Raw genomic sequence first — 24,489 nt, forward strand, 5'->3', positions numbered from 1 at the left:
GATGTCAACCCCTGGTACACCCGGCTTCCCGGGTCCTTATCTCCCACCCCTCTCTGTCCTTAGTTCTGTTCCACTTACTGATTTGCCTTCCCTTGCTCTCAGTCTCTCCACCCCCTCCAGCATCGAAATTTTCAGTCTCCGAGATCCAGATTGCAAACCCCTTCCCCTCCTGGGTTCTGATTGCCCCACCTCACTCTAGGTAAAGGTGAGATATGGGGATGCATGTGAGGGGTTAGGAGGCTGAGTGATGATGGAATCCTGGGAAGACAGGGATGAGGGTGGGCATGGAAACACTGGAGAGAACTGGAGGAATGTTGAAGGTTGGGGGAGGGGGGAATGGAAAGCTATCTAGGGTGGAAAAAGGATTCAGGGGGAGAATGTGAGAAGCGCCTTTGATTTCCCTCAGCCACTGGTCTGTTCTGGAACCATGTGCACATGCAGGCATAGTGGCAATGCAGTGTCAGCAAACACTGCCTGACAATAAACCTAATAATTTCAGTTTTGAAACTTCTAATTGTCTCCCAGCCTCCACTGATTTGTGTGGTGAGAATGTTCCGCATCTCGGCCCATTTTAAGACCATAAGAAATAGGAACGCGAACTGACTGTTTGGTCCCTTGAGTCTACTCTGCCATTCACTAGGATCATGACTGATCTGACATTCCTCACATCTACTTTCCTGCCCTTTCCCTGTACTTAGGCCTTAAATATACACAAGGAGTCTGTCCCCACAGCTGTCTGTGATAAGAATTTTCATAGACTCAACCCTGTGAGATTAGAGTCTTAAATTGGCATCCCTGTATTCGGACACCATGCCCTCTGCTCCAAGGATCTACCATAAGGGGAAACATCCTGTCAACCTTTACCCTGTCAACCCCACTAAGAATCCATATGCTTCAATAAAAACACCCCTCATTTTTCTAAACTCCAGTGAGTCCCAAACTGTTCAGCCTTCTTGTGAAGTAGTGTTTACTGACATCACCTCTGAACAACCTCGCTCCAACTTTAACGTTCCAACCCTTTTTCTGGATTCGTCCCTAACAGAGGAATGTGGTATTCTGAGAGTTTCCCTGGATGTGAGTGAGTATGTGTGTGTTAGTAACACAAGCCAGCTCTCTCAAGAGTGGGTCTGGGTTAAAATCAGATCCTGCTATAGTTGGTGATGCAAATACCACAGGGAGGAAGAGGCTCTTGTGTTGCAGTGATAATGTCCATACCTCTGAGCTTGGGAGATTGGGATTGAAGTAATAGTGTCTCTGAACAAATTGATTAAGAAATATCAAAACTATAGGTAATGCTTGTACTCTGCTGTGTGGGAGGAAGGCGATCCTTTTATGAGGGAGTCAGTGTGAGTCTCTACAGATCTGAGTTCCCTCAGCTATTCATATCTTGTTGTAAAAAGGGAGTGATAATTTTACTTTACACTCTTCCAAGATGTTGGCCGGATGAAAAAGAGCTTGAGTTATTGTTTTGTTGTTTTGATGTGAGCTGAACAATGTGTTTGTGTTCTTTCAATCCTCTACATTTGGTTTATTATAAATCATATTTATAAAGAAACAATCTGATCAACAGCCTGGTGTGTTCCTATTCACTGAAAAACTCAGGATCATACAGTAAGAGTTCTGGAGACAATTTACTGTGGGCTGAGGCATTTTTTCGATAAATGGGTTTGTAACTTCGACTTCACACCATCATTTTTGCTGATGATACAAAGATTTTGGTTTAAATATCAACTTGCATAAATTCAAGGTGTGTGCAAACACTTTCCAGCCAATGAAATGCTTTCATAATGCTTTCATTGTAGGAATGTAGGAAATGTGTGTGCACAGCAAGATCCCAAAATTAGCAATATAATAATATCCAGATAATCTAATTTTGTGAATAACTGCAGAATCTATATTCACGAAGATATTAGGGATCAATCTGCTACTTATCTTCAGCAGCAGCATGGGATCTTTTCCATTCACCAGAGAGTGGATGGAAATTTGGATTCACTAAGCTGAAAGACGGTACACCACATAGGACAGCATTCCCTCAGGTCTGGACTGAAGTATTCATGTCAATGGAGTGAGGCTTGAAGTCACAACCTTTAAGTCAGAGGTGAGATTTGTTACTGAGTCAGATCTGACAATACTTACAATATTTCAGAGGAATATAGGAACTAATAGCAGGCCTTTCAACTCATTGAGACAGTTGTTTTAAACAGATCATGGCCAGACAGCTATCTCTTTGCCTCCCCGCCCCACCCCCACCCCCTCCAACTACACCTTTGATGTACTTTGTATCCAGAAGACTATTGATGCTCATTCTCAATCATTTCAGTTGTATTCATTTCAGTTTCTTTAGGATTCAGTCCCAACTGTGTACAGATCCTTTCCTGCAAAAACCAGCAGCTTGAAAGTTTGATTTGATTTGACGTGGTTACTACTTAGAGCTTAGGTGTCAGTGTTGTCTTTCTGTCTGGGTTTATGAAGCTGTAAAAACTGGTCAAGTCCCTGGGGTCAGCTGGGGTCAACATCTTAAGGGATTGTCTTCAATCAATACTGTTGATGCACCATTTCATTTTCCTTCAATTAGGCTGAATCCCAACAGTGTGGAAACAGGCCATTCGGTCCAACAAATTGACACTGACCCTCTGAACAGCATCGCCCCAGACTCACCCCTCAACCCCATCACTGTCACCTTGTATTATCGGCTAATCCACCTAATCCACACATCCCTGGATGCAATGGGCAAGTTAACATGGTCAGTCTCCCTACCCTGCACATCTTTGGACTGTGGGAGGATACCAGAATACCCAGTGTGGCTGGCACGGTGGCACAGTGGTCAGCACTGCTGCCTCACAGCACCAGAGACCCGGGTTCAATTCCCGCCTCAGGCAACTGTCTGTTTGGAGTTTGCACATTCTCTCCGTGTGTGCGAGTTTCCTCTGGGTGCTCCGATTTCCTCCCACAGTCCTAAAATGTGCAGTTTAGGTGAATTTGCCATGCTAAATTGCCCGTAGTGTACGGTGAAGGGGTAAATGAATGGATCTGGTTGGGTTGCTCGTCGGAGGGTCGGTGTAGACTTGTTGGGCTGAAGGTTTTCACACTATAAGTAATAAAATCTAAATCTAAAAAAATCTAGAAGGAAACCCATGCAGATACGAGGAGAATGTGCAAACTGCACACAGTCTCTCTGGAGTTCGAACAATATGTCGTCATGAAATTTGAAGAATAACCCACTCTTCCCAGGAAAGCTCTGAGTCTGAGTAGAGTTTTGAGCTTGTTTTCAAATTCCTCCATGACATCCCCCTTTGCTGCAATCTTTTCCACCCCTCAGTACTGCACAGAATTGTCAAACAACAATTTTTATGCTCAATACCTCGGGGAGGGGGGGGGAGGCGGCACGGTGGCACAGTGGTTAGCACTGCTGCCTCACAGCACCAGAGACCCGGGTTCAATTCCCACCTCAGGTGACTGTCTGTGTGGAGTTTGCACATTCTCCCTGTGTCTGCCCGGGTTTTCTCCAGGTGATCCGGTTTCCTTCCACAGTCCAAAAATGTGCAGGTAAGGTGAATTGGCTGTGTTAAATTGCCCGCAGTGTTAGGTGAATGGGTAAGTGTAGGGGAATTGGTTTGGGTGAGTTGCGCTTCAGTGGCTCGGTTTGGACTTGTTGGGCCGAAGGTCCTGTTTCCACACTGTAAGTAATCTAATCTAATCAAGACCTGAACGCACAACCCTTTGACTCAGAGAACAAGGATTAAAGGTTGTTGCCAGGGCCGCACGAGCAGTTCCTCAGGACTTGGGCCCCCGAATAAACATTCCCCAGCACCATTTATTGAAACATGTTATAAAATGTGGGAAAAAATTGACTAATTATTGTTTACATACTGCATTGATCATGAGGCAAAAGTGAGGACTGCAGATGCTGGAAACCAGAGTTTAGATTAGAGTGGTGCTGGAAAAGTACAGCAGGTCAGGTAGCATTCGAAGAGCAGGAAAATTGACGTTTCGGGCAAAAGCCCTTCATCAGGAATGGAGCATCATTAACCTAATCAAATCAAAATACAAGAACTTAATCAAAACTGCTTTGTTCGTCAAATGATTTTTTTCAAAATTTGCTTCAGAAAAACTCCTTGAAGAATAAAAGGTACAACCACAAGCGCAGGTTCTGGCTCGGTGCTTACCTGATTTTGTGTTCGTTTTAACAACATAATCCAACTGAATTTGACTGCATCAAGAATTTTAAATGTAAATTACATCAAGCGTAAATTGAGTTTTTGTAATCTTTGACACTGATTTATTAAACAGCAGCCAGAAAGCTGGTACTAACCAAAGAAATGATCACAGTGCCAGATGGGAATAATGAGAGTGAGGACTTCCTGCCGTTTGCACCTGTATGAGTTAGCTCTTCAAATAGTCAGGTTTTTTGGGTATTCAGCTATATTCATGACTCCAGTCTACCTGCTGAGGCCAACAACTATTTCAGCAAACTACAATCCACAGTCAATAGTTTATTTCAGTTGTTATGGCCCAATCCAAACCCCTTTGGGGTGGCACGGTGGCTCAGTGGTTAGTACTGCTGCCTCACAGCACCAGGGACCCAGGTTTGATTCCAAACTCGGGCGACTGTCTGTGTGGAGTTTGCACATTCTCCCCGTGTCTGCGTTGGTTTCCTCCGGGTGCTCCAGTTTCCTCCCACAGTCCAAAGATGTGCGGGCCAGGTGAATTGACCATGCTAAATTGCCCATAGTGCAAGGTGCATTAGTCAGAGGGGAATGGGTCTGGATGGGTTACTCTTCGAAGGGTCGGTGTGGACTTGTTGGGCTGAAGAGCCTGTTTCCACACTGTAGGGAATCTAATCTAATCTAGTCAAACCCCCTCAAATTACATTAAGAATATAGCCTCAACCCTAATGTTTTTTTTAATTTTAAAGGTGAATGCCAGGCGTTGCATTCTGGATGCAATTCAATTGGTCAGCCTGCCAGATTGAAGCAAAACACACTTTATTCATACGCTGTGGTTAAAATACATCAAAAGAAAGAAGGAATTGGAACAAATTTTCAGAAAAGTTAACAAAATAATAGATTATTTACTACTATTCCACTGTTTCAGTGTACTAACATCCCATGAGAGCATCCTTGACAAAGGCAAATTCAGAAAAGTGGATTATCTTATGTGTCATTCTAGCAGCAGGAAGAGAATCCCCCAGGTTTTAGCTGAGAGAGGAAGAAACACAAGACCCCAGCAGCAGCTGCCACTGAAAAACCTAAAACTGAAAATCTTTGTTCTGATGGAGCTTTCCTCAGCCATTCAGGCTGCTTCTATACTTCCAACTTTATAAAAAAGCCCCAAGGCCACCAAGCTGTTTATGGGCTTTTAGTTAACAGCTCATCACCTTTGTTTAAAAACCTCTCTTCAAACAAAAGGACAAAATATACCTCTTAAACCTATAGTTTTGTCACAATGTCCAATAAATAGGAGAAACATTTAAAATTAGTATTGTTACATTATTCTCTTAATAATGTAGAATATCTTCTGCTACGTATAACTTAATATAGTGCATATTCTATTAATACCAATCCTCTTTACAACAGTAGATGACACTAGATTTGGAAGAGGGGAGATAGATGAGAACAAAAGAATCAGAAAGGAGGATTGACATCAAGGGGTGGGGGGGGGAGAGGAGTAGAAATTAATGAGAATAGAGAACATAGAGGAAAGAGATATATGAAGGAGGATACTGTGGAAAGAAGACAGAGGGTGGTGCCTAAGAGATGAAGACACAATAGGAGGTGGAGGAACAGAGCTAATTAGCTTCTGATGAGAAACATCTACTCTCATACAAGAAATTTCTGTCAAAGGTTTCCCGGGGAGAACTGAGCAAAGCTGCACTAAGTGGGGTAACATTCAAATGGGACATTGTGAAACTTAAATCCTCACTTTATCTGTTATCTGCTTCTTGGTCACCTCCATTTCGAGTCATAGAGGCCTACAGCACGGAGACAGGCCCTTTGGCCCAAACTGGTCCATGCCAACCAAAATGTCCATACATGCTAATTCCATTTTGCTGCTTTTAGCCCATCTCCTTCTAAACCTTTCCTATCCATGTATTTGTTCAAATGCCTTTTAAATGTTGTTAATGTGCCCGCCTCAACCACTTTCCACTGGTAGCTCATTCCATATGCATACAACCCTCTGTAGAAAAGTTGCCCCTCTTTTATTCTTTCGCCTCTAACTTTAAACTGATGCCCTCCAGTCCTTAATTCCCAGCCCTGGGAAAAAGACTGAGTGCATTCACCCTATCCAAACCTCTTATGATCAATATATCTATATATCATAACCTCTAGATGGTCCTACCTCAGTTTCGTATGCTATAAAGAAAAAAGTCCTAGCTTGTCCAACCTCTCCCTATAACTCAGATCATTGAATCCAGGCAATATCCTTGTAAATTTCATCTGCACTCTTTCCAGTTTGATAACATGCTTCCTATAACAAGGTGACCAAAACTGAACACAACATTCCCAAGTGCGGCCTCACCAGCGTCTTGTATAACTGCAACATAACATCCAAACTTCTATATTCAATGCCTTGACTGATGAAGGCCAATGTGCCAAAAGTCTTCTTCACTGCCCTGTCTACCTGTGACTCCACTTTCAGAGAACTGTGCACCTGAACTCCAAGGTCCCTCTGTTCCACTACACACGTTAAGGCCCCCCCATTCACCATGAAACTCCTGCCTTGATTTGACTTTCCAAAATGTAAGATCTCACACTTATCTATATTAAACATCATTTGCCATTTCTCAGCCCACTTCTCCAGCTGATCAAGGTCTTGCTGTAATTTCTCATCACCTTCCTTACTGTTCACAATACTGCCTATTTTAGTGTCATCTGTAAACTTATTAATCATGCCTTATATATTCTCATCCAAATCATTGATATAGATAACAAGCAATAAAAGGCCAACACTGAACCCTGAGGCACTCCACTAGTCACAGATCTCCAGTCCAACAAGAATTCTTCCACTATTACCCCCTGCTTCCTACAATCAAGCCAATTTTGTATCCAATTTGCCAACTTGCCCTGGATTTCATGCAATCTAATCTTCCAGAACAGCCTATCATGTGAAACCTTATCAAAAGCCTTAGTGAAATCCATATTGACTACACTTCTTCAAAGAACTCTAACAAAATTGTGAGGCATAATCTCCTACTCACAAAGCCATGCTAACTACTCCTAATCAAACATTTCCAAAATCATGTGTGTCTTATGTCAGAATCTTGTCAAGTAACTTACCCACCACAGATGTTAGGCTGACTGCTCCCAGGTTTTTCTTTGCAGCCCTTCAGAAATGATGGCACATTCGCTACCCTCCAGTCTTTCAGGACCTCATCCATGGCTAACGAAGATGCAAAATATCAGCTAGGACCCCTGCCATTTCTTCTCCTGCCTCTTGCAGTGTTCTTTGATATATCTGGTCAGGGCCAGGAGATTTATCCACCTTCATACGTTCTAATACATATAACACCTCCCCTATTGTGATAAGGACTGTCCCTCAGATATCATCACTAACTTCCCAATTTCCAAAATCTTCATGTCTTTCTCCACAGTAAACACAGAGGAGAAATATTAATTGAGGATCTCACCCATCTCCTGTGAGTCCACACACACATGTCCACTTTGTTCCTTGAGGGGCCCTATTCTCTCTCCAGTTATTCTTTTTCCTTTAATATTCTTAAAGTACTCTTTAGATTCACCCTAATCTTCTCAGCCAAGGCTATCTCGTGCACCCTTTTCACCCTCCTGATTTCCTTCTTCAGTAAACTACATTCCCCGTAATCCCCCAGGGATTTCCTTGATCCCAGTTGCCTGTACCTGAGCATGCCTCCTTTTTCTCTGGTCAAAGCCTCAATATCTCTTATCATCCAGGGTTCCCTATTCCTGCCAACCTTGCCACCCTCCCAGGAATGTATAGACCTTGACCTCTAGCTAATTCACTTTTAAAGGTCTCCCACTTGCTGGAGGTCCCTCTACCTGAAAACAATCAAACCCTTGCTGTCTAATTCCATCAAAATTCGCCTTGCCCCAAATTAGAGCTTGAAGCTGTCAGTTTCCAAAGTTTCAGGAAACTCTTGCTTTCCATATTTTGAGCAATATGGATTTCAAACATTTCATTGAATCCCTATAGTGTGCAAATAGGCCCTTTGGCCCTACAAGTCCTCACTGACCCTCTGAAGAGTAACCCATCCAGACCCACCCCCCTACCCTATTATCCTGCATTTACCCCTGACTAACGCACCTAACCTACACATTCATGAACACTATGGGCAATTTCGCACGGCCAATTCACCCAACCTGCACATCTTTGGATTGTGGGAAGAAACCGGAACACCTGGAGGAAATCTACACACGACAGTGTACAAAGAAATTTATGCAAACATAAATTTATTTGTATAAAAAAAAGAAAACAATTGCATTCCCTTACGTTTAAAATTTATTTCATCTTCATAGTCTGTAAAGAAAATGGTCAAACACGAAAAACAGTCAGTATTGTTCTTGTATTTCCCAATGTCATCCTCCCCTACAAAAACATTGCACACATGTAACCTTGCACTTATTAGGATGTTCTTATAGGAAGGATGAGAGCTGTTGGAAACTCTCTCTGGGGAATATTCTGGCAATGTCAGTACTTCTTTGAATTCATTCTGGGATTTGGACATCCGTGACTGTGCCTGAATTTGTTGCTGAATCATTGATATCCCTTGAGAAGTTGGTGGTGAGCTGCCATCTTGACAGTCTGCAGTGGTGTCAAGAAGGGATTGTTACTGTGATAACTGCTTTTGCATTTGTTGGAGGATGGATAACCTCTGGGACCGATGGTCATTCAGTTTCTCACTTAGTCAATGATCTGCCTCATCGGCAGTCCGCAATGAAGGAGCTTCTCTGGCTGCATGCTGGTGACTGCCGTTTCGATAACAGATGTGACAGTTCCCTTTCCCCCTGCATGATCACAGTGTCCAACCACTTGACACAGGTCTCAAATTACCACACCGGCTGGCTTTTTGTGAATACATTGAACATCTGCACTCTGGCTCTCCAACTCTCAGTTTTAGCAATGACATTTACACTGGATCAGGTTGATTTTGATGATCCCAACCGCAATTTTCACCAGTTCCTCATTCATTCTGTTTGACTGGAGATGATGTGTGGTCATGAATTAATTTCCGAATCAATGATGTGATGTCTGAATTCTTCCCTTGTGAATTGAGGTCATTGTCACTGATCACAATGTCATGACGGACTAAACTGAGCTTTCAGACATTCTACAATCTCACTGGTAGTCACTGCTCTCAATCCCCACTGCCTGAATGCGTTGATTGTGACGAGATAATCAGTTCCAGTGGGGGTGAAGCAGTCTACAAACTTCATCCATGGGCCATCTGGGATATCACGAATCATGAGCAAATCTTTATCTTGTTCAGCTTGATGTTCATTACAATCCCTGAACAGGACGATAAGGTCTTTCAAATCATTACTAATGTTTGGCCAGATCAGCACTTTGCTTACCTTCCTCAGGCGAGACTCAATTCCTTGATTGTTTTGTGTGAGATGTGCTTCAGCATCTCGTTTCTCAGGAATGGGAATGAGATGCTGATCTTGCTCCCTTTGTACAAGATGCCATTTTGGGTAATCACTTGTCCAGTATTCTTACAGGAACAGATGTGTACTTGATGGATTCGGTCCATCCTTTCATCATTATCGTAGTTGGAGAGCTGCACCTCATTGTGCATTTTGCTTGTTTTGTTAGTAAGATGCTTGTCTCAGATTTGTTCCAAATCTTGGCAGTTTCAATACCGATTTGCTGATGTTCCTGGAGACTGTGAGGCCTTATTACTGAAGTAGCATTAATAGAATTCCTCCTCTCTATGTGCGAATTCATGGGGAAGAAGATCAATTTGATATGCAACACCTAGCTTGCACATCTCATATTTGAATAGTTTAATGTTCCGCGTGAATCCTTTGGCATACCAGGAACACTGAAGACATTGTGACAGCTTAACTACAAACCTCACACTTCAAAGGTTTACTCTCCTGTATGGATTCTCTGATGCAGCAAAAGATAGGATGACCTTGAGAATGATTTGCCACACATATTACATTTGAATGGTGTTTGCTCTGTGTGAATGTGTCGATGTACACGGAGGATTGATGATTGTGAGAACGATTTGTCACACACCTCGCACATGAATGGTTTCTCCCCGGTGTGAATGCGATGGTGTGTGCGGAAGTTTGTTAAATGTGAGAAGGATTTGTCACACACCTCACACGTGAATGGTTTCTCCTCAGTGTGAATATGTTGATGTATGCGGAGCATTGATGACTGTGAGAATGATTTGTCGCAGATCTTGCACATGAATGGTTTCTCACCTGTGTGAATGCGCTGATGTGTGTGAAGGTTTGTCAAATGAGAGAATGATTTGTCACAAACCTTGCATAAGAACGGTTTTTCTCCGGTGTGAATGCGTTCATGAGCACGGAGGTTTGTTAAATGCGAGAATGATTTATCACACACTTTGCATGTGAATGGTTTCTCTCCAGTGTGAATGTGTCGATGTGCATGGAGGATTGACGACTGTGAGAATGATTTGTCACACACCTCGCACTTGAATGGTTTCTCTCCAGTGTGAATGCGCTGGTGTGTGTGCAGGTTTGTTAACTGCGAGAATGATTTGCCACATATCTCACATGTGAATGGTTTCTCCCCAGTGTGAATGTGTCGGTGGACACGGAGAGTTGATGACTGCGAAAATGATTTGTCACACACCTCACACACAAATGGCTTCTCCCCTGTGTGAGTGTGTCGGTGGACACGGAGGTTTGTTAATTGTGAGAATGATTTGTCACACACTTCACATGTGAATGGTTTGTTCTGGGTGTGGAGGCTTTGGTGTTTACAGAGACCTGCTATGTCTGAGAATGATTTGTCACATACTTTACCCACAAAGAGTTTCTTGTCTGTGTGCAGGTGTTGGTGCACACATTGACCTGCTCCATCTGAGAATAATTTGTCACACACCTCACACATGAATGGTTTCGCTTCTGCATGACTGCATTGGTGTTTGTGGAGGACCAATGAGTCTGAGAATGATTTGTCACACACCTGACATGTGACTAGTTTCTCCCCAGCGTGAACATATTGGTGTCTACGGAAGGTCGATAAGTCTGAGAATGATTTATCACACAACTCACATGTAAATGGTTTCTCCCCTGTGTGAATACGTTGGTGTTTGCGAAGGGCCGATGAGTCTGCGAATGATTTGTCACACACCTCACATGTAAATGGTTTCTCCCCTGTGTGAATTCTCTCATGCTTCAGAAGATCCGAAGATTGAATGAATGCTTTGTTACAAACCTTACACCTGAAGGGTTTCTCTCCTGTGTGAATCCTTTGGTGTCTCAGGAGGTTGGACGAAGCCACAAAAGTTTTGTCACAAACTTCACACTTGAACGGTTTATCTTCCATGCAGCTGTCCCTGTGTGAACAGTTGTGTGACAAGCACGTAGAGCTCCTGTCTCTCACATCACATGCAAACAGCCTCTCCCCTGTAGGAATGAGTCAGTGGTTCATGAGGCTCGATGAATGATTGAAGCTCTCACCACACTTGGAGCAACACACACTTCTTCCCAGCCTTACCCTGACTGATCACCCACAGCTGAACCTTCAGAAAGGTTGGTTCTGATGGAAGGCTCCACACCACTGGCCAGTTTCAGATCTGACGGTATATCAAAACTCCCCTGATCCGACTGATTTCCACATAATGGTTTCACTGTCCAACCTCCTCAGTGTTGCACAATGCTGTGAAGGGAAACAGTGTGAATGTTTTTCTACACTTGTTCCTCAGGTAATGTTCAGGATCTATCTGTGGTGTTTATCATCCCCGTTTTCTCTGGTGTAGTACTGTACAATTTTCTGTAAAACAGAGAAAGGAATATTGAGTTCCTAAAACTCCCTCTCCTCCTTTGCTGAAGGAGCTGTCTCCTCACCTAGAGACTGTTCCACAGTGACTGCTAGTCTGCGATACCTGCATGTGTGTGTTGGTGGGGGGAGGGGTGGTATGTAGCACTCAGATGCAAGGATGTCTGGTCGGCATGGACAGGTTGGACCGAAGGGTCTGTTTCCATGCTGTACATCCCTATGAATCTATGACAATCACCACCCCCCCCCCCACCTCTTTTTCCAGCAGGTATACTGGATAGTGACCAGGAGCAAAGAATCTGACTACTTTCTGTCTTCCACCGAGACTCCTGTCTTCCCAGGCATTGTGAGGGGAATGGGAAAGAGAGCTGGCTGAATTGTAAAACAGGCTTTCAATTCACCACGTGCTTGTGTCATGCTGGTGTGCATTTTATACAAAAACATACATGAACAATGATCATTCAACTTTCTTCCCTTAGATTAACAATGCAGAGATTGAGAGTTGGAATCTTGCTGCCTCTATCCTATTTCACACCAAGTTCTGTTCATTCATCGCTGTCATGGTCACTGACTGATTCATTACTACCAGTCTGACAACAGATCACTTTTAAAAGTCTCATTGTTATCTTCAATTCCCTCCATGGTTTCACTCTTTCCTAACTCTGTAATCTCATTTCGCATGACCAGATCTCTGCACTCCTCCATTCTGGACTCTTGAGCATCTCCCATTTCAATGTCCCACCAATTGGTGTGAGGAGCCACCACTAATGCCATCATCTGCCGAGCCTCCAAACTCTGGATTTCCTCCTTTTAGGACCTTTTTGTGAATCAACATCTCTGTCCAGGCCTTGGATAATGTCCTAATATCTCTGCCTGAGATTCAATGTTAGGGTTTGGGTGGTAACTGATTAGTGGGTGGTTAGAACAAGCTCAGTAGAGTTTTTATGGAGCTCACCCTCTCATGTTATTTTGAAGCCTAGATTGTGTGAATCGGAGACTGCGGATACTGTCTCAGAAAAGTTTAGGTTTTTTGACCAAGACCTTTCTTCTCGATGAAGACTATTTGTTGTGTCCCAGGGGTTAATCTCTAGCTCATTGGGCCAGATTATCTGGGGAGAGGCAACCACATGCAGATTGTTGCTCAAACCCTCTTTTTGTTGTGAAAGAAGGGAACTCCACATTTCTGAGAGGACTGTCAGAGGAAGGCCCCCTTTCCACAGCTGCTGCATTTAGAAATGTAAAGGCCTAGCAGTCACTTTGACAGTGATGTGAAAGGGCAAGTATATAAGGTAAGTGTGAGGAAATGGTGAGGTGCAGCAGATGTGTCCCTATCTCTAAACCAGGAGGCTGGGTTCAAGTCCTACCTGCTCCATAGATGTATAATAACATCTCTTAAAGTTGATTTGAAAACATAAGGTGAGCGTGATATTTGGTTGCTGGGAGGGTAAGTGCCAGGTAGATAAAGGTTACAATGCCAGATAACAGGGTGCCAGCTGGTGACAGGGTAGGACAACAGTATGGGTTATCAGGTGCTGAGTTGCCCAATGGGATGGCAGTAACATGCCAGCTGTATAGAGTGGCAGTTGGGGAAGGGCAGGGGAGGGGTAGGTGTCACGTGAAGTCTTTTTATTCATTCGTGAGACATGGGCTTTGCTGCCTGGATAATATTTACTGCCCATGCTAATTGCTATTGAGGAGGTGATAGTTAGCTGTTTTCTTCAACCACTGCTCTCCATGTGCTGTCGGTCAACCCTCAATGACCTTAGAGAAGGAATTCCAGTGTTATGGCCCAGTGATACTAAAGGAACGGTGATATATTTCCAAATAAGGAGGTTCAATGGCTTGGAGGGGAACATGCAGGTGGCTTTGTTCCCATTTATCTGCTGCCTTTGTCCAGCTCGATGGAAGTGGTTGTGGATTTGGAAGGTGCTGACTCAGGATCTTTGGTGAATTTCTGCAGTGCATTGTGTGGAGAGTTCACACTGCTGCTATTGAGCATTGGTGATGGAAGGAATGGATGCTTGTGGATGTAATGCCAATAGAGTGGTTGGTTTGACCGGATGGTGTCAAGCTTCTCGAGTGTTGTTGGAGCTGCACCAATCCAGGCAAGAGCACTCCTGACTTATGCCTTGTGGATAGACTCTGGGTAGTGAAAAGTGAGTTACGCATTGTAATATTTGGAGCCTTTGATCTGCTCTTGTAGATGAGAAAGGGAGGTGGTTAGGTCGGCTGTTATAAGAGATATTCAGTGCAAATGTTACTTGCCATTTGTCAGCACAAGCCTGGCTCTTGACCAGATCTTTTTGCATTTGAACATGGACTGCTTCAGTATTTGCGGAGATATTCAATGGTGTGACCATCACTGAATCTCCCATTATCAAGATCCTGGAGATTATCATTGACTAGAATATAAATACAAGAACAGGTCAGAAGCTCCGAATCTAACAACAAGTAACTCACCTTCTACTCCAAAGCTGAACATGCATGAACCAAGTTAGGGGTCAATTTAACAGATACTTAGGGTTTAGGCTAGGTATTAATTTAACTTTCCTTGCCTAAGTATTTTTCTGAATTTCACAGAGCCATCTGAGGTCTCCTTTTTAAAAAGAAGACCTTTGGAGGATTGTTGGTAATGAGGAATTGCCCAGCAGAGAGATATAAAAATTCCCAGGAAATTCCTGCAGAGTCTGCTCAGATGGAGTTTTTATAGGCTACCCAGACTCAGATAACATATGCTCTGGAATAATGGCTTTCTGGCCAGTGGAAAACCTGCCCCATTATTTTCCCAGTCGTACACACTGAGACGAGAACCACTGTTGGTAATATCAGGGAGGAGGGTTGCAGCTTAAAGGAACATCTTTCAGTGCTCCTTGACAAAATTTAATCCAGGTTCCTATCCTCCTCTGCTGCCATATGAGGTCCTAACCCCACCTCCCTTTACAGTGGATCTTTCTGCTCACTGGCAGTGTTTCGGATTGACAGTCAATCAGATAGTGAGCCGTAAGGGGAGTCACACTGAATACCTGGTCACTTTCTGCATGTTACACACAAACAAAAGAGACAACAACCTGCATTATGGAGCACCTTAAGCGGCCTTTAGTGACCCAAGGTGCAGTGCAGGAGTCTTAACTAAATTTGGGTGCGTTCTGTGCACAGACTTCCTGCTACATTTCCTACGATAGCTAAGGAATCACATTTTAAAAGCACTTCATTGCCTGTAAAACACTTTGGGACATTGGATATTCGTGATAGGTTCTGTATAAATGCCAGCCTTTGTTTCCTTTTCTCCAGAGGTTACAGAGAGAAGATGCTGGGAAGTCTCGGAGGGATAAAAAGACGGGCAACAAATAAATCCCAACAATCAGAAAGATCTGATGATTTACAGTACACAGAGTAAGAACCAGTGCCAAACACAAACACAGAACTTAACAACAGGAAATCAGTGAGAATCCTTAGACACCCTGCACTTCCCAGATAATGACACCTCACCTTCTTAAATTCAGGAATGAGCCACCAACAAAACCCAGCCTGGAAATCAGAGGGAAATGCTTCCAATAAACACACTCAATATCCAACACACAGCTCCAGTCAAACAGTTCAGCACAAAGCACCGAGTAAACAGCTCTCTCAGCTGGATCTTCTCACACAGCATAAGGGACATTTCCACCCCTGATTACCCACAGGATAGTCAGACTTCCTGAAGATTGGTGTGGATATTATGGGATACAATTTGTATAAAAGCTGCTCCTTCACTCACCATCTCCTCACTTGGTTTTCAGTCCCTATAGGAAGTGAACCAGCTCTGGAAGAGGAAGAGGAGACAATGGGCAGAGTGGGTGGGCTCTCTGATTGACGTCTCTCACAGTCAATCCAAATATTTCTGGAGCAACATGAGTTTCCTGAAATAAATCAGAAATTCCAGGAGAAACTCAGCAAGGCTGGTCGCATCTGTGGAGAAAAAAATCAGACTGAACATTTGAGTGCAGTGATCCTTTGTCAGATTTGATAAGCTTCCTGAAGCTCAGGAAACTGGTGAAACGAGTTGACTTTGAGCAATAGATCAGGTGAAGATTTAAAGTTGTCATTGTTCCATCTAAATAAACCTCACTTATTGCAACTGCTACCTCTGTTTCCCTGGTAAATGTTAAACAGAGATTTCTCGTGTGGAAATAGCATTCTTCATCTTCACAGGTTTTCAAAGTGACAACATCAGGTGTAGTATGTGTAACCTCCATCTGTTGGTCAGCAGATCAGGAAAAAAGTGTCCAGGACAATGATGGCATGCAGTGGTTGGATCAGCACATGAATTGGAAGGAAGGGGACAAATTATCCTATATTAGTCAAACTAAAAGGCTTTGCAAAAAATTATTATTAGATTCCCTACAGTGTGGAACAGGCCCTTCGGCCCAACTAGTCCACACCTCCGAAGAGTAACCCATCCAGACCCATTTCCCTCTGATTAATGCACCTAATAGTATGGGCAATTTAACATGGCCAATTCACCAGATCTGCACATCTTTGGACTGTGAGAGGAAACCGGAGCACCCGGAGGAAACCCACTCTGACACAGGGAGAAGGCGTAAACTCCACACAGACAGTCACCCAAGGCTGGAATTGAACGTGGGACCCTGGTGCAGTGCAAGTTCTGACAATTATTTCACTAAAGTATTCTCAATGTCAGTGATTGGTTTTGTAATAAATATTGACCACATTTTATTCCCAAACTCATCTTGACATTGGACATCTTTTCACTTCTCTGATTGGTTCACATTCCAGTGTGCTGATTGGTTACTCAGTCAGAGCATTCTTTTGGATCATCAGTGATTGGAGGTATGTTCTCGTGTGACATCAGGTTGAACATATTTTCGTGCAGACGATGGAGTAGTGGAAGGTTGAAAGAAATCATGGACTTGACCAAAATGTATTCGTTCAGGGAATCAGCTCAGAGAAGACAATCACTCTGAAGGAGAAGTGGAAATGTTTGTGAGAGAATCTGGGAGAAAGGAGATCGTGGGAATTTTTGAAATCAGAAGGAGAAAGTGAGGACTGCAGATGCTGGAGATCAGAGTCGAGAGTGTGGTGCTGGAAAAGCACAGCTGGTCAGGCAGCATCCGAGGAGCAGGAGAGTCGACATTTCGGACATAAGCCTTTCATCAGGAATTTTTGAAATCAAACCATTAACATTGAGTCTGTGACTTGCTGAGAGACAGATAGCGGAATCACAGGAGGGAATATTTTTGAATCATTGGAGGTGATATATAGGAATAAAGAATTATCTTCTCAGTGGTTAGCACTACGAGCTCACAGCACCAGGGACCTGGGTTTGATTCTCGGCCTCAAGTGACTGTCAATGTAGAGTTTACACATTCTTCCTGTGTTTGCATAGGTTTCCTCTGGATGCTGTGGTTTCCTCCTTCAGTCCAAAGAGGTGCAGGTTAGGTGGATACAGAGTCTAGGGATGTTTGTGCTAGATGGATTAGCCATGAGAATTGCAGGGATAGGGCAGGGTGGGTGGGTCTGGGTGGGATGTTCTTCTGAGGTATCTAAAACCTGATTCCTCAGCTGTCAGATCAGCAAAGATTAACTAACATTAAAGTAAGGGGCTAGATTAGAGTGGTGTTGGAAAAGCACAGCAGGTCAGGCAGCATCCGAGGAGCAGGAAAATCGACGTTTCGGGTAACAGCCTTTCATCAGAAATAGAGGGAGGGTCCCTGCAGAATGGAGAGATAAATGAGAGGGGGGGTGGTGCGGGTGGGGAGAAAGTAGCATAGAGTACAATACGTGAATGGGGGTGGGGATGGAGGTGATAGGTCAGAGAGGAGGGTGAAGGAAGGTAGCAAAGAGTACAATGGGTAAATGGGGTTGGGGATGGAGTTGATAGGTCAGAGAGGAGGGTGGAGTGGATAGGTGGGAAGGAAGATCGGCAGATAGGACAGGTCATGGGGATAGTGCTGAGCTGGAAGGTTGGAGCTGGGGTGAGGTGGGGGAAGGGGAAATGAGGAAACTGGTGAAATCCACATTGATGCCCTGGGGTTGAAGTGTTCTGAGGCGGAAGATGAGGCGTTCTTCCTCCAGGCGTCGGGTGGTGAGGGAGGAGGCCCAGGTCCTGCAAATCCTCGGAACTAATAATAGTAAAACTTTCAGAATTGATTCACAACATATTCACCACCCCGGGAACTCCAGATGTATACATGTTCCTTAATTCTGAAGATATTGTCCTAAAAATGAAGGACAAAGGTAATGACCCACATTGAAAATAACAGAATCTGAATAACACAAAATAATAGTTCTCCATGAGGTGTCTAAGAGTGTATGTGCCCTCCGCAAGTCTGGGTTGTAAACTCCAGGATTGTGGTGCACTTCTTCCTGCTATGCTGTGTACCTGGAGACCAAACCAACGAGGGATTCAATTCCGAGCTTGCAGCTTGAAACCGCCACCCCCCCCACCCCCACCCCCCGCCCCAACCTTGCTGCTTATATTATGAGAAAGTCAAAAGTACTGATTGACCATCAAACCTCATCAATGGCTTATTGGTTTTTAATGAGCCGCTGATGTAATTTTTCTGGTGGGACAGCAATAAACATTGGATCGTGATTACGTCTCTGTACAAGCCATGCCTACAACTTTCACATCAGAGTGACCATTCAAGCAGATTTCACACAAAACAATCTAAAATGTAAAGTTCTTTCTCTCAAAAATATCCCTGTAGTTGGCTTTAAAATGTTTTATTGTTTAGACAGTTAGATCACTAATAGAAGAATATGACTTCTGTCCCAAAATCTTGTGAAGACCCAACATCTCCAACAATATCTGGTACATTATAGCACAAACTCACATTTGGTTAAAAAATGTTTGTGACATTTTCGATTCAAGGAAAGAACTGGGAGCAATTTAGCCCCTTGAGTCTTCTGCACCATTTAAGATGGTCATGGCTGATCTCATGTTGACCTCAACTCCACTTCCCTGCTCCCTCCCCATAGCACTTCAACCCAAAAATATGTCTATCTCCTCTTTATATTTACTCAATGTTCTAAGTATCCACTACACTCAGGGATAGTGAAGTCCAGATTAATGCCCCTTTGAGAGAGATAATTTCTCCTTATCTCTGTTTTAAATCTGTCATACTTTCACCTAAAATTATGATCTCTCCTTCTAGAAAGCCTCACATGAGGAAATGTGCACTTTGTCAATAAAGCGGATGCTACAGATCTAAAACAACAACTTAAATTGTTGACAAAACTCAGCAGACAAGCAGCATCTGTGGGAAGAAAGCAGAGTTAACACCTCGACTCTGGTAACTTATGATTAGAACTGTTAATAACTAGGAAAATAAGGTGGTATTTATACTGAAGTTGAGATATTAAAGGAGATAAGTTAAGATCTTGGATAGCAGGTCAGGACAGAAGAAAAGCTGAATAAATGACAATGAATTGAATCGAATTGAATTGAATTTATTGTCACGTATACCAAGGCACAGCGAAAAGCTTTGTCTTGCAAGCAATCCAGGCAGATCACATAGTTAAGGAGCATAGGTAATAACAGGAAACAGTGGCAAAAACAAAAACACAGGTACAGGCGAATATTAAGAGTTTGTGAGTCCATTGAGTATTCTAACAACAGTAGGGTACAAACTGTTTCGAAACTGGCTGATGCATGTGTTCAGGCTTCTGTACTTTCTCTCCACTGGTAGAGGTTGTAGAAAAGCATTGCCAGGGTGTGATGGATCTTTGGCAATGCTGGTGGCCTTTGCTTGACAGCGGGCCTGGTAGATGGATTGTATAGTTGGGAGGTTGGCCCTTGTGAGTGTCCGGGTCAGGTTCATCAGTCTCTGTAACTACCTCTGATCTTGAATGGTACAGTTGCCTTATCAGGTAGTGATACATCAGACAGAATGCTCTTGATGGCGCACTGATAAAAGTTGACAAGGGTATTCGCAGTCATGCCAAATTTACTCAGCTGCCTGAGGAAGAAGAGACGTTGTTGGGCCTTTGTCAGGGTTATCTGTGCTGAATGCAACCTCGTCAATATGATAATGGGTCTAGGAGTATATGGGAATGGGTGACTGTGTTAAAAGCAACCTGTGTCATGATAGGACTGGGTGTAAAAAATAATGGAAGGATGAAATCAGGCTCTCAACTCATTGTACTCAGTGTTGAGTCCCAGAGGCTGCAGAGTCCTCAAGCAGAAAATGAGATGTTGTTCTTCCAGCTTCTTTTGAGCTTCACTTATTGGTTAGGCCACTGTTGGAATATTGCGTGCAATCCTGGTCTCCTTCCTATTGGAAAGATGTTGTGAAACTTGAAAGGGCTCAGAAAAGATTTGCAAGGATGTTGCCAGGGTTGGAGGATTTGAGCTACAGGGAGAGGCTGAACAGGCTGGGGCTGTTTTCATAGTGCGTCGGAGGCTGAGGGGTGACCTTATAGAGGTTTACAAAATTATGAGGGACGTGGATAGGGTAAATAGACAAAGTCTTTTCCCTAGGGTCGGGGCGTCCAGAACTAGAGGGCATACAGTTAGAGTGAGAGGGGAAAGATATAAAAGAGACCTAAGGGGCAATGTTTTCACACAGAGAGTGGTACAGGTATGGAATGAGCTGCCAGAGGAAGTGGTGGAGGCTGGGACAATTGCAACGTTTAAAAGGCATTTGGATAGGTATATGAATAGGAAGGGTTTGGAGGGATTTGGGCTGGGTGCTGGAAGGTGGGACTACATTGGGTTTGGATATCTGGTAGGCATGGTCGTGTTGGACCGAAGGGTCTGTTTCCATGCTGTACATCTCTATGACTCTATTACAGCAAGACCGAGTCAAAGATGCCGGCCAGGGAACATGGTGATGTGTTGGAGTCGCAGGTAGCTGTCTCTGGTCTCTGTCTCATTCTATCTATTTAGCCCTCACTGTCACCACTGTGCCCCCAACCCCAACCACCCACCCCCTCCAACCCTTCACCTCACCCATGCGTCAGCTTCACTTTAAGAAACATTTCTTCCAAACTACGATCAGTTTGAAGAAGTGTCATATGACCCTAAACTTTAATTCTGCCTTTTATTCACAGTTGCAGAGATTAATTTGGATGATTGTAAATGTAAAATGTTGCAGTTTTGGTTAGACAAACCAGGACAGGATTTACACAGATAATGTTAGACCTTGGGGAGAGTTGTTGAACAAAGAGAACTTGAGCTGTCGATGCATAGTTCCTTGAAAGTAGTGTGACGTGTAGACAGGGTGGGGAAGAAAGCGTTTGATGCACTTGCCTTCATTGGCCTGAGTATTGAATACAGGGCTTGGGCTGTCACATTACAGCTGTACAAGATATTTGTAAGGCTACGTTTGGAGTACTGCGGACTATTCTGGTCACCCAGCTATAAGAAGGATTTAATTAAACTGGAAAGGGTGCAGAAAAGATTTACAAGGATGTTACTGCGACTGGAGGGTTTAAGTTTCAAGGAGAGACTGGATAGGCTGGGACTTTCTTTCCCTGAGGGGTCACCTTTTAGAGGTTTATAAAATCATGAGGGACATAGATAGCCAAGATCCTTTCCCCAGGGTTGGGGAGTCCATTACTCGAGGGCATAGGTTTGAAGTGAGCGGGGCAAGATTTAAATTCGGACCTGAGGTGTAACTTTTCAGAGAGTGATGCACGTATGGAACTAGCTGCCAGAAGAAATGGTAGAGAAGGATACAATTACAACATTTAAAGCACAACTTGACATGGACAGAAATTTTTTACCTCTTCATGATCACTTTTCTGTATTGGCCTGCTAGCTATAATCTCCTTGTTTGCATCTCTCCTTTCATATCATGCTCTCTCTTTGTGGGCGGTGTCTTCATGTACCCACTCACCTCTTCCCACTGCCGCCCCATGTTCCCCACCAACCCTCACTGCCCAGGTCCCATTCTCTCAACCCCACCCGCACCCCCACTTCAGCTTCTGCGTAAATACCACTTTTCTTTTCCCTGCTACTAACAGTTCTGATTAAGAGTGACCAGACTCGAAAAGTTGACTGTGCTTTCTTCCCACAGATACAACTCCACACCTGCAGAGTTTTTCCAGCAAATTCTGTTTTTGTTTTTAATCTCCAGTATCTGTAGTTCCTTATTTGATTAGCAAAGCAGATGTTTCCTGTTGTGGGACATTCTAGGAGGAGAGATCAAGATTTTAGGAGAAAGGATGGAAGATTTAAAACAGCGATGAGGAGAAATTATTCCCCTCAATAGGTCATGTATCTGTGGAATTCACTACCCCACAGTGTGGTGGATGCGAGAACGTTGAGTAAATTTAGGGAGAAGACAGACGGATTTTAACTATTAGTTAAAATGTTATGGGAAGAAAGCAGGAATGTGGAGTTGAGCCCAATATGTTAACTGTTGGAGTAGATTCAAGGGGCTGAATTGCCCACTGTTGCTCTTCAATTTTTTTGGTGAATTAAAAATCTCTCAATCATTTTATAGCATGAGTTTTTGTTGAAATGTCCTAGATATTGCTGAAGATGTTAGGTTTTCATAAGATGTTGGGACAGACTGATAAATTTTGGCATTTATTCTTCCATTAGGAATATTGCTGTCAAAAAACAAAACATGTTAACACAAATTACAGGGACATCTTTTGCATGGTACAACTTTTAATTTTGGATCATTTTGCGTGAAAGCCTCTCTAATGGTCACTGGAAGTTGCAGGCATGGCTTTTATAGAGACATCGTCAGTTTTGCGAACATCGCTTGTTGTCTCACCAGATAGGTTGCATTCCCACATTAGGGATCATTGAAAACCAACAATCTGTGAATGATGTGTCCTTTTGACTTTCTGGTTCATTTCAGCGGCAAGGTGAGGGGTTCGAGCTGTGGCCTTGGAGCTGAATCCCTGGTTGGTTTGGTCTCCAGGTAGAGCATGGCAGGAGGGAGTGCACCACAATCCTGGATATTACACCTCGGACTTGTGGAGGGCACACACAATCTTATACACCTCATGGAGAACTATTGCTTCATAATATTCAGATTATTGTTTTCAATATGGGCCATTATTGTTGTCCCTTGTTTTTAGGTCAATTTCTCAGAATTGAAGAAAATGTACACATTCGGAGTTCCTGGGATGGTGAGACTGTTGTCAATCAATTCTGAATGTTTTGCTAATATGAGGGCAATGTTAGTTAATCTTTGCAGATCTGACAGTTGAGTAATGAGGTTTTGCACAGGAAAATTTGGTCAAGATGAATCCTTATTCTTATATATCACCTTCAGTGATTTACAGAGATTTCCTCCAGTGATTCCGCTTTCAGTCTCTCAATAAGTCACAGACTAAATATTAACTGCATGGTTTCCAAAACTTTCCACCATCCCCTTCCCTTGATTCCCTCATAAACATTTCCCCTCCCCCTTCTGAGTGATTGTTTTCTCTGAGCTGATTTCCTGAACTGATACACTTTGGTCAAAACTGTGACTGGAGGAATCAATGGAGGAAATCTCTGCAAACACAAACACAGAACTTAACAACAGGAAACGAGTAAGGATCCTCAGAAACTCTGCACCTCCCAGATAATGACACCTCACCTTCTCATATTCAGGAATGAGCCATCAACAAAACTCAGCCTGGAAATCAGAGGGAAATGCTTCCAATAAACACACTCAATATCCAACACACAGCTCCAGTCAAACAGTTCAGCACAAAGCACCGAGTAAACAGCTCTCCCAGCTGGATCTTCTCACACAGTATAAGGGACATTTCCACCCCTGACTGCCCACAGGATAGTCAGACTGCCTGAAGATTGGTGTGGATATTATGGGATACAATTTGTATAAAAGCTGCTCCTTCACTCACCATCTCCTCACTTGGTTTTCAGTCCCTATAGGAAGTGAACCAGCTCTGGAAGAGGAAGAGGAGACAATGTGCAGAGTGGGTGGGCTCTCTGATTGACGTCTCTCACAGTCAATCCAAATATTTCTGGAGCAACAGGAGTTTCCTGAAATAAATCAGAAATTCCAGGAGAAACTCATTTTTTTTGACTTTCCGTATTGCACAAAAACATGTTGAAACTGACATCACAACACATGCCTGGAACCCTGATTATCCGATGAGATATTTCTCACCGAGTAACAATCAGGGCAGTGAAAAAATGTCGACTGTCAATGTGAGTTTGGGAATGAAATGTCGTCAGTATTCATTATCAGCCAATGATTCAGGGAATATTTTGGAGAAAAATAATCTGATCATTCACCATTTTTATGAAGCAGTATAGCTTGAATAATACGTTGTCCCCTTCCTCCGAATCATTGCTGATCCCATCACTGCATGCCATCTCCTGTCTTGGACGACTAAAGCTGTTTACTGATCTGCTGTCGTGTCGTTGGAGGCTACAACTCCCACACTGTGTCAGTTTGAAAGTCGCTGAGCAACAAGAGTGCTATTCCCACACGAGAAATCTCTGTCAGACACTTACTAGTGGAGCTGAGATAGTGTCCCTTATACTTTGTATGCAGATCCACCTGAGAGAGCTGTTTCTTTGGTGGTATGTCCAGAAGCTGTGTTTGGATATTC

At 43.4% G+C, this 24,489-nt stretch overlaps 1 protein-coding gene and 1 long non-coding RNA gene across 2 annotated transcripts in view; both read right to left on the reverse strand.

Moving 5' to 3' along the window:
* LOC140455497 (uncharacterized) overlaps positions 1-16,371 on the reverse strand; it is a 49,516-nt gene extending 33,145 nt beyond the window's left edge. The window contains exons 1-2 of the mRNA XM_072550438.1: positions 15,716-16,371; positions 10,094-11,952 (exon numbers count right to left, since the gene is read on the reverse strand). Coding sequence (XP_072406539.1) covers positions 10,094-11,505 — 1,412 coding nt within the window. The 5' untranslated portion in view covers positions 11,506-11,952; positions 15,716-16,371. The remainder of the gene's footprint in view (positions 1-10,093; positions 11,953-15,715) is intronic.
* A 3,023-nt stretch (positions 16,372-19,394) lies between these two features.
* On the reverse strand, positions 19,395-23,892 carry LOC140455501 (uncharacterized). Its single transcript, XR_011952886.1, has 2 exons — positions 23,773-23,892; positions 19,395-20,234 (listed from the first exon to the last, which is right to left on the reverse strand). It is a non-coding gene; the product is annotated as an uncharacterized lncRNA (long non-coding RNA).
* Positions 23,893-24,489: the final 597 nt, after the last annotated feature.

This window comes from Chiloscyllium punctatum, chromosome 30 (assembly GCF_047496795.1).
Source record: "Chiloscyllium punctatum isolate Juve2018m chromosome 30, sChiPun1.3, whole genome shotgun sequence".
In the NCBI taxonomy this organism is placed as follows: Eukaryota; Metazoa; Chordata; class Chondrichthyes; order Orectolobiformes; family Hemiscylliidae; genus Chiloscyllium; species Chiloscyllium punctatum.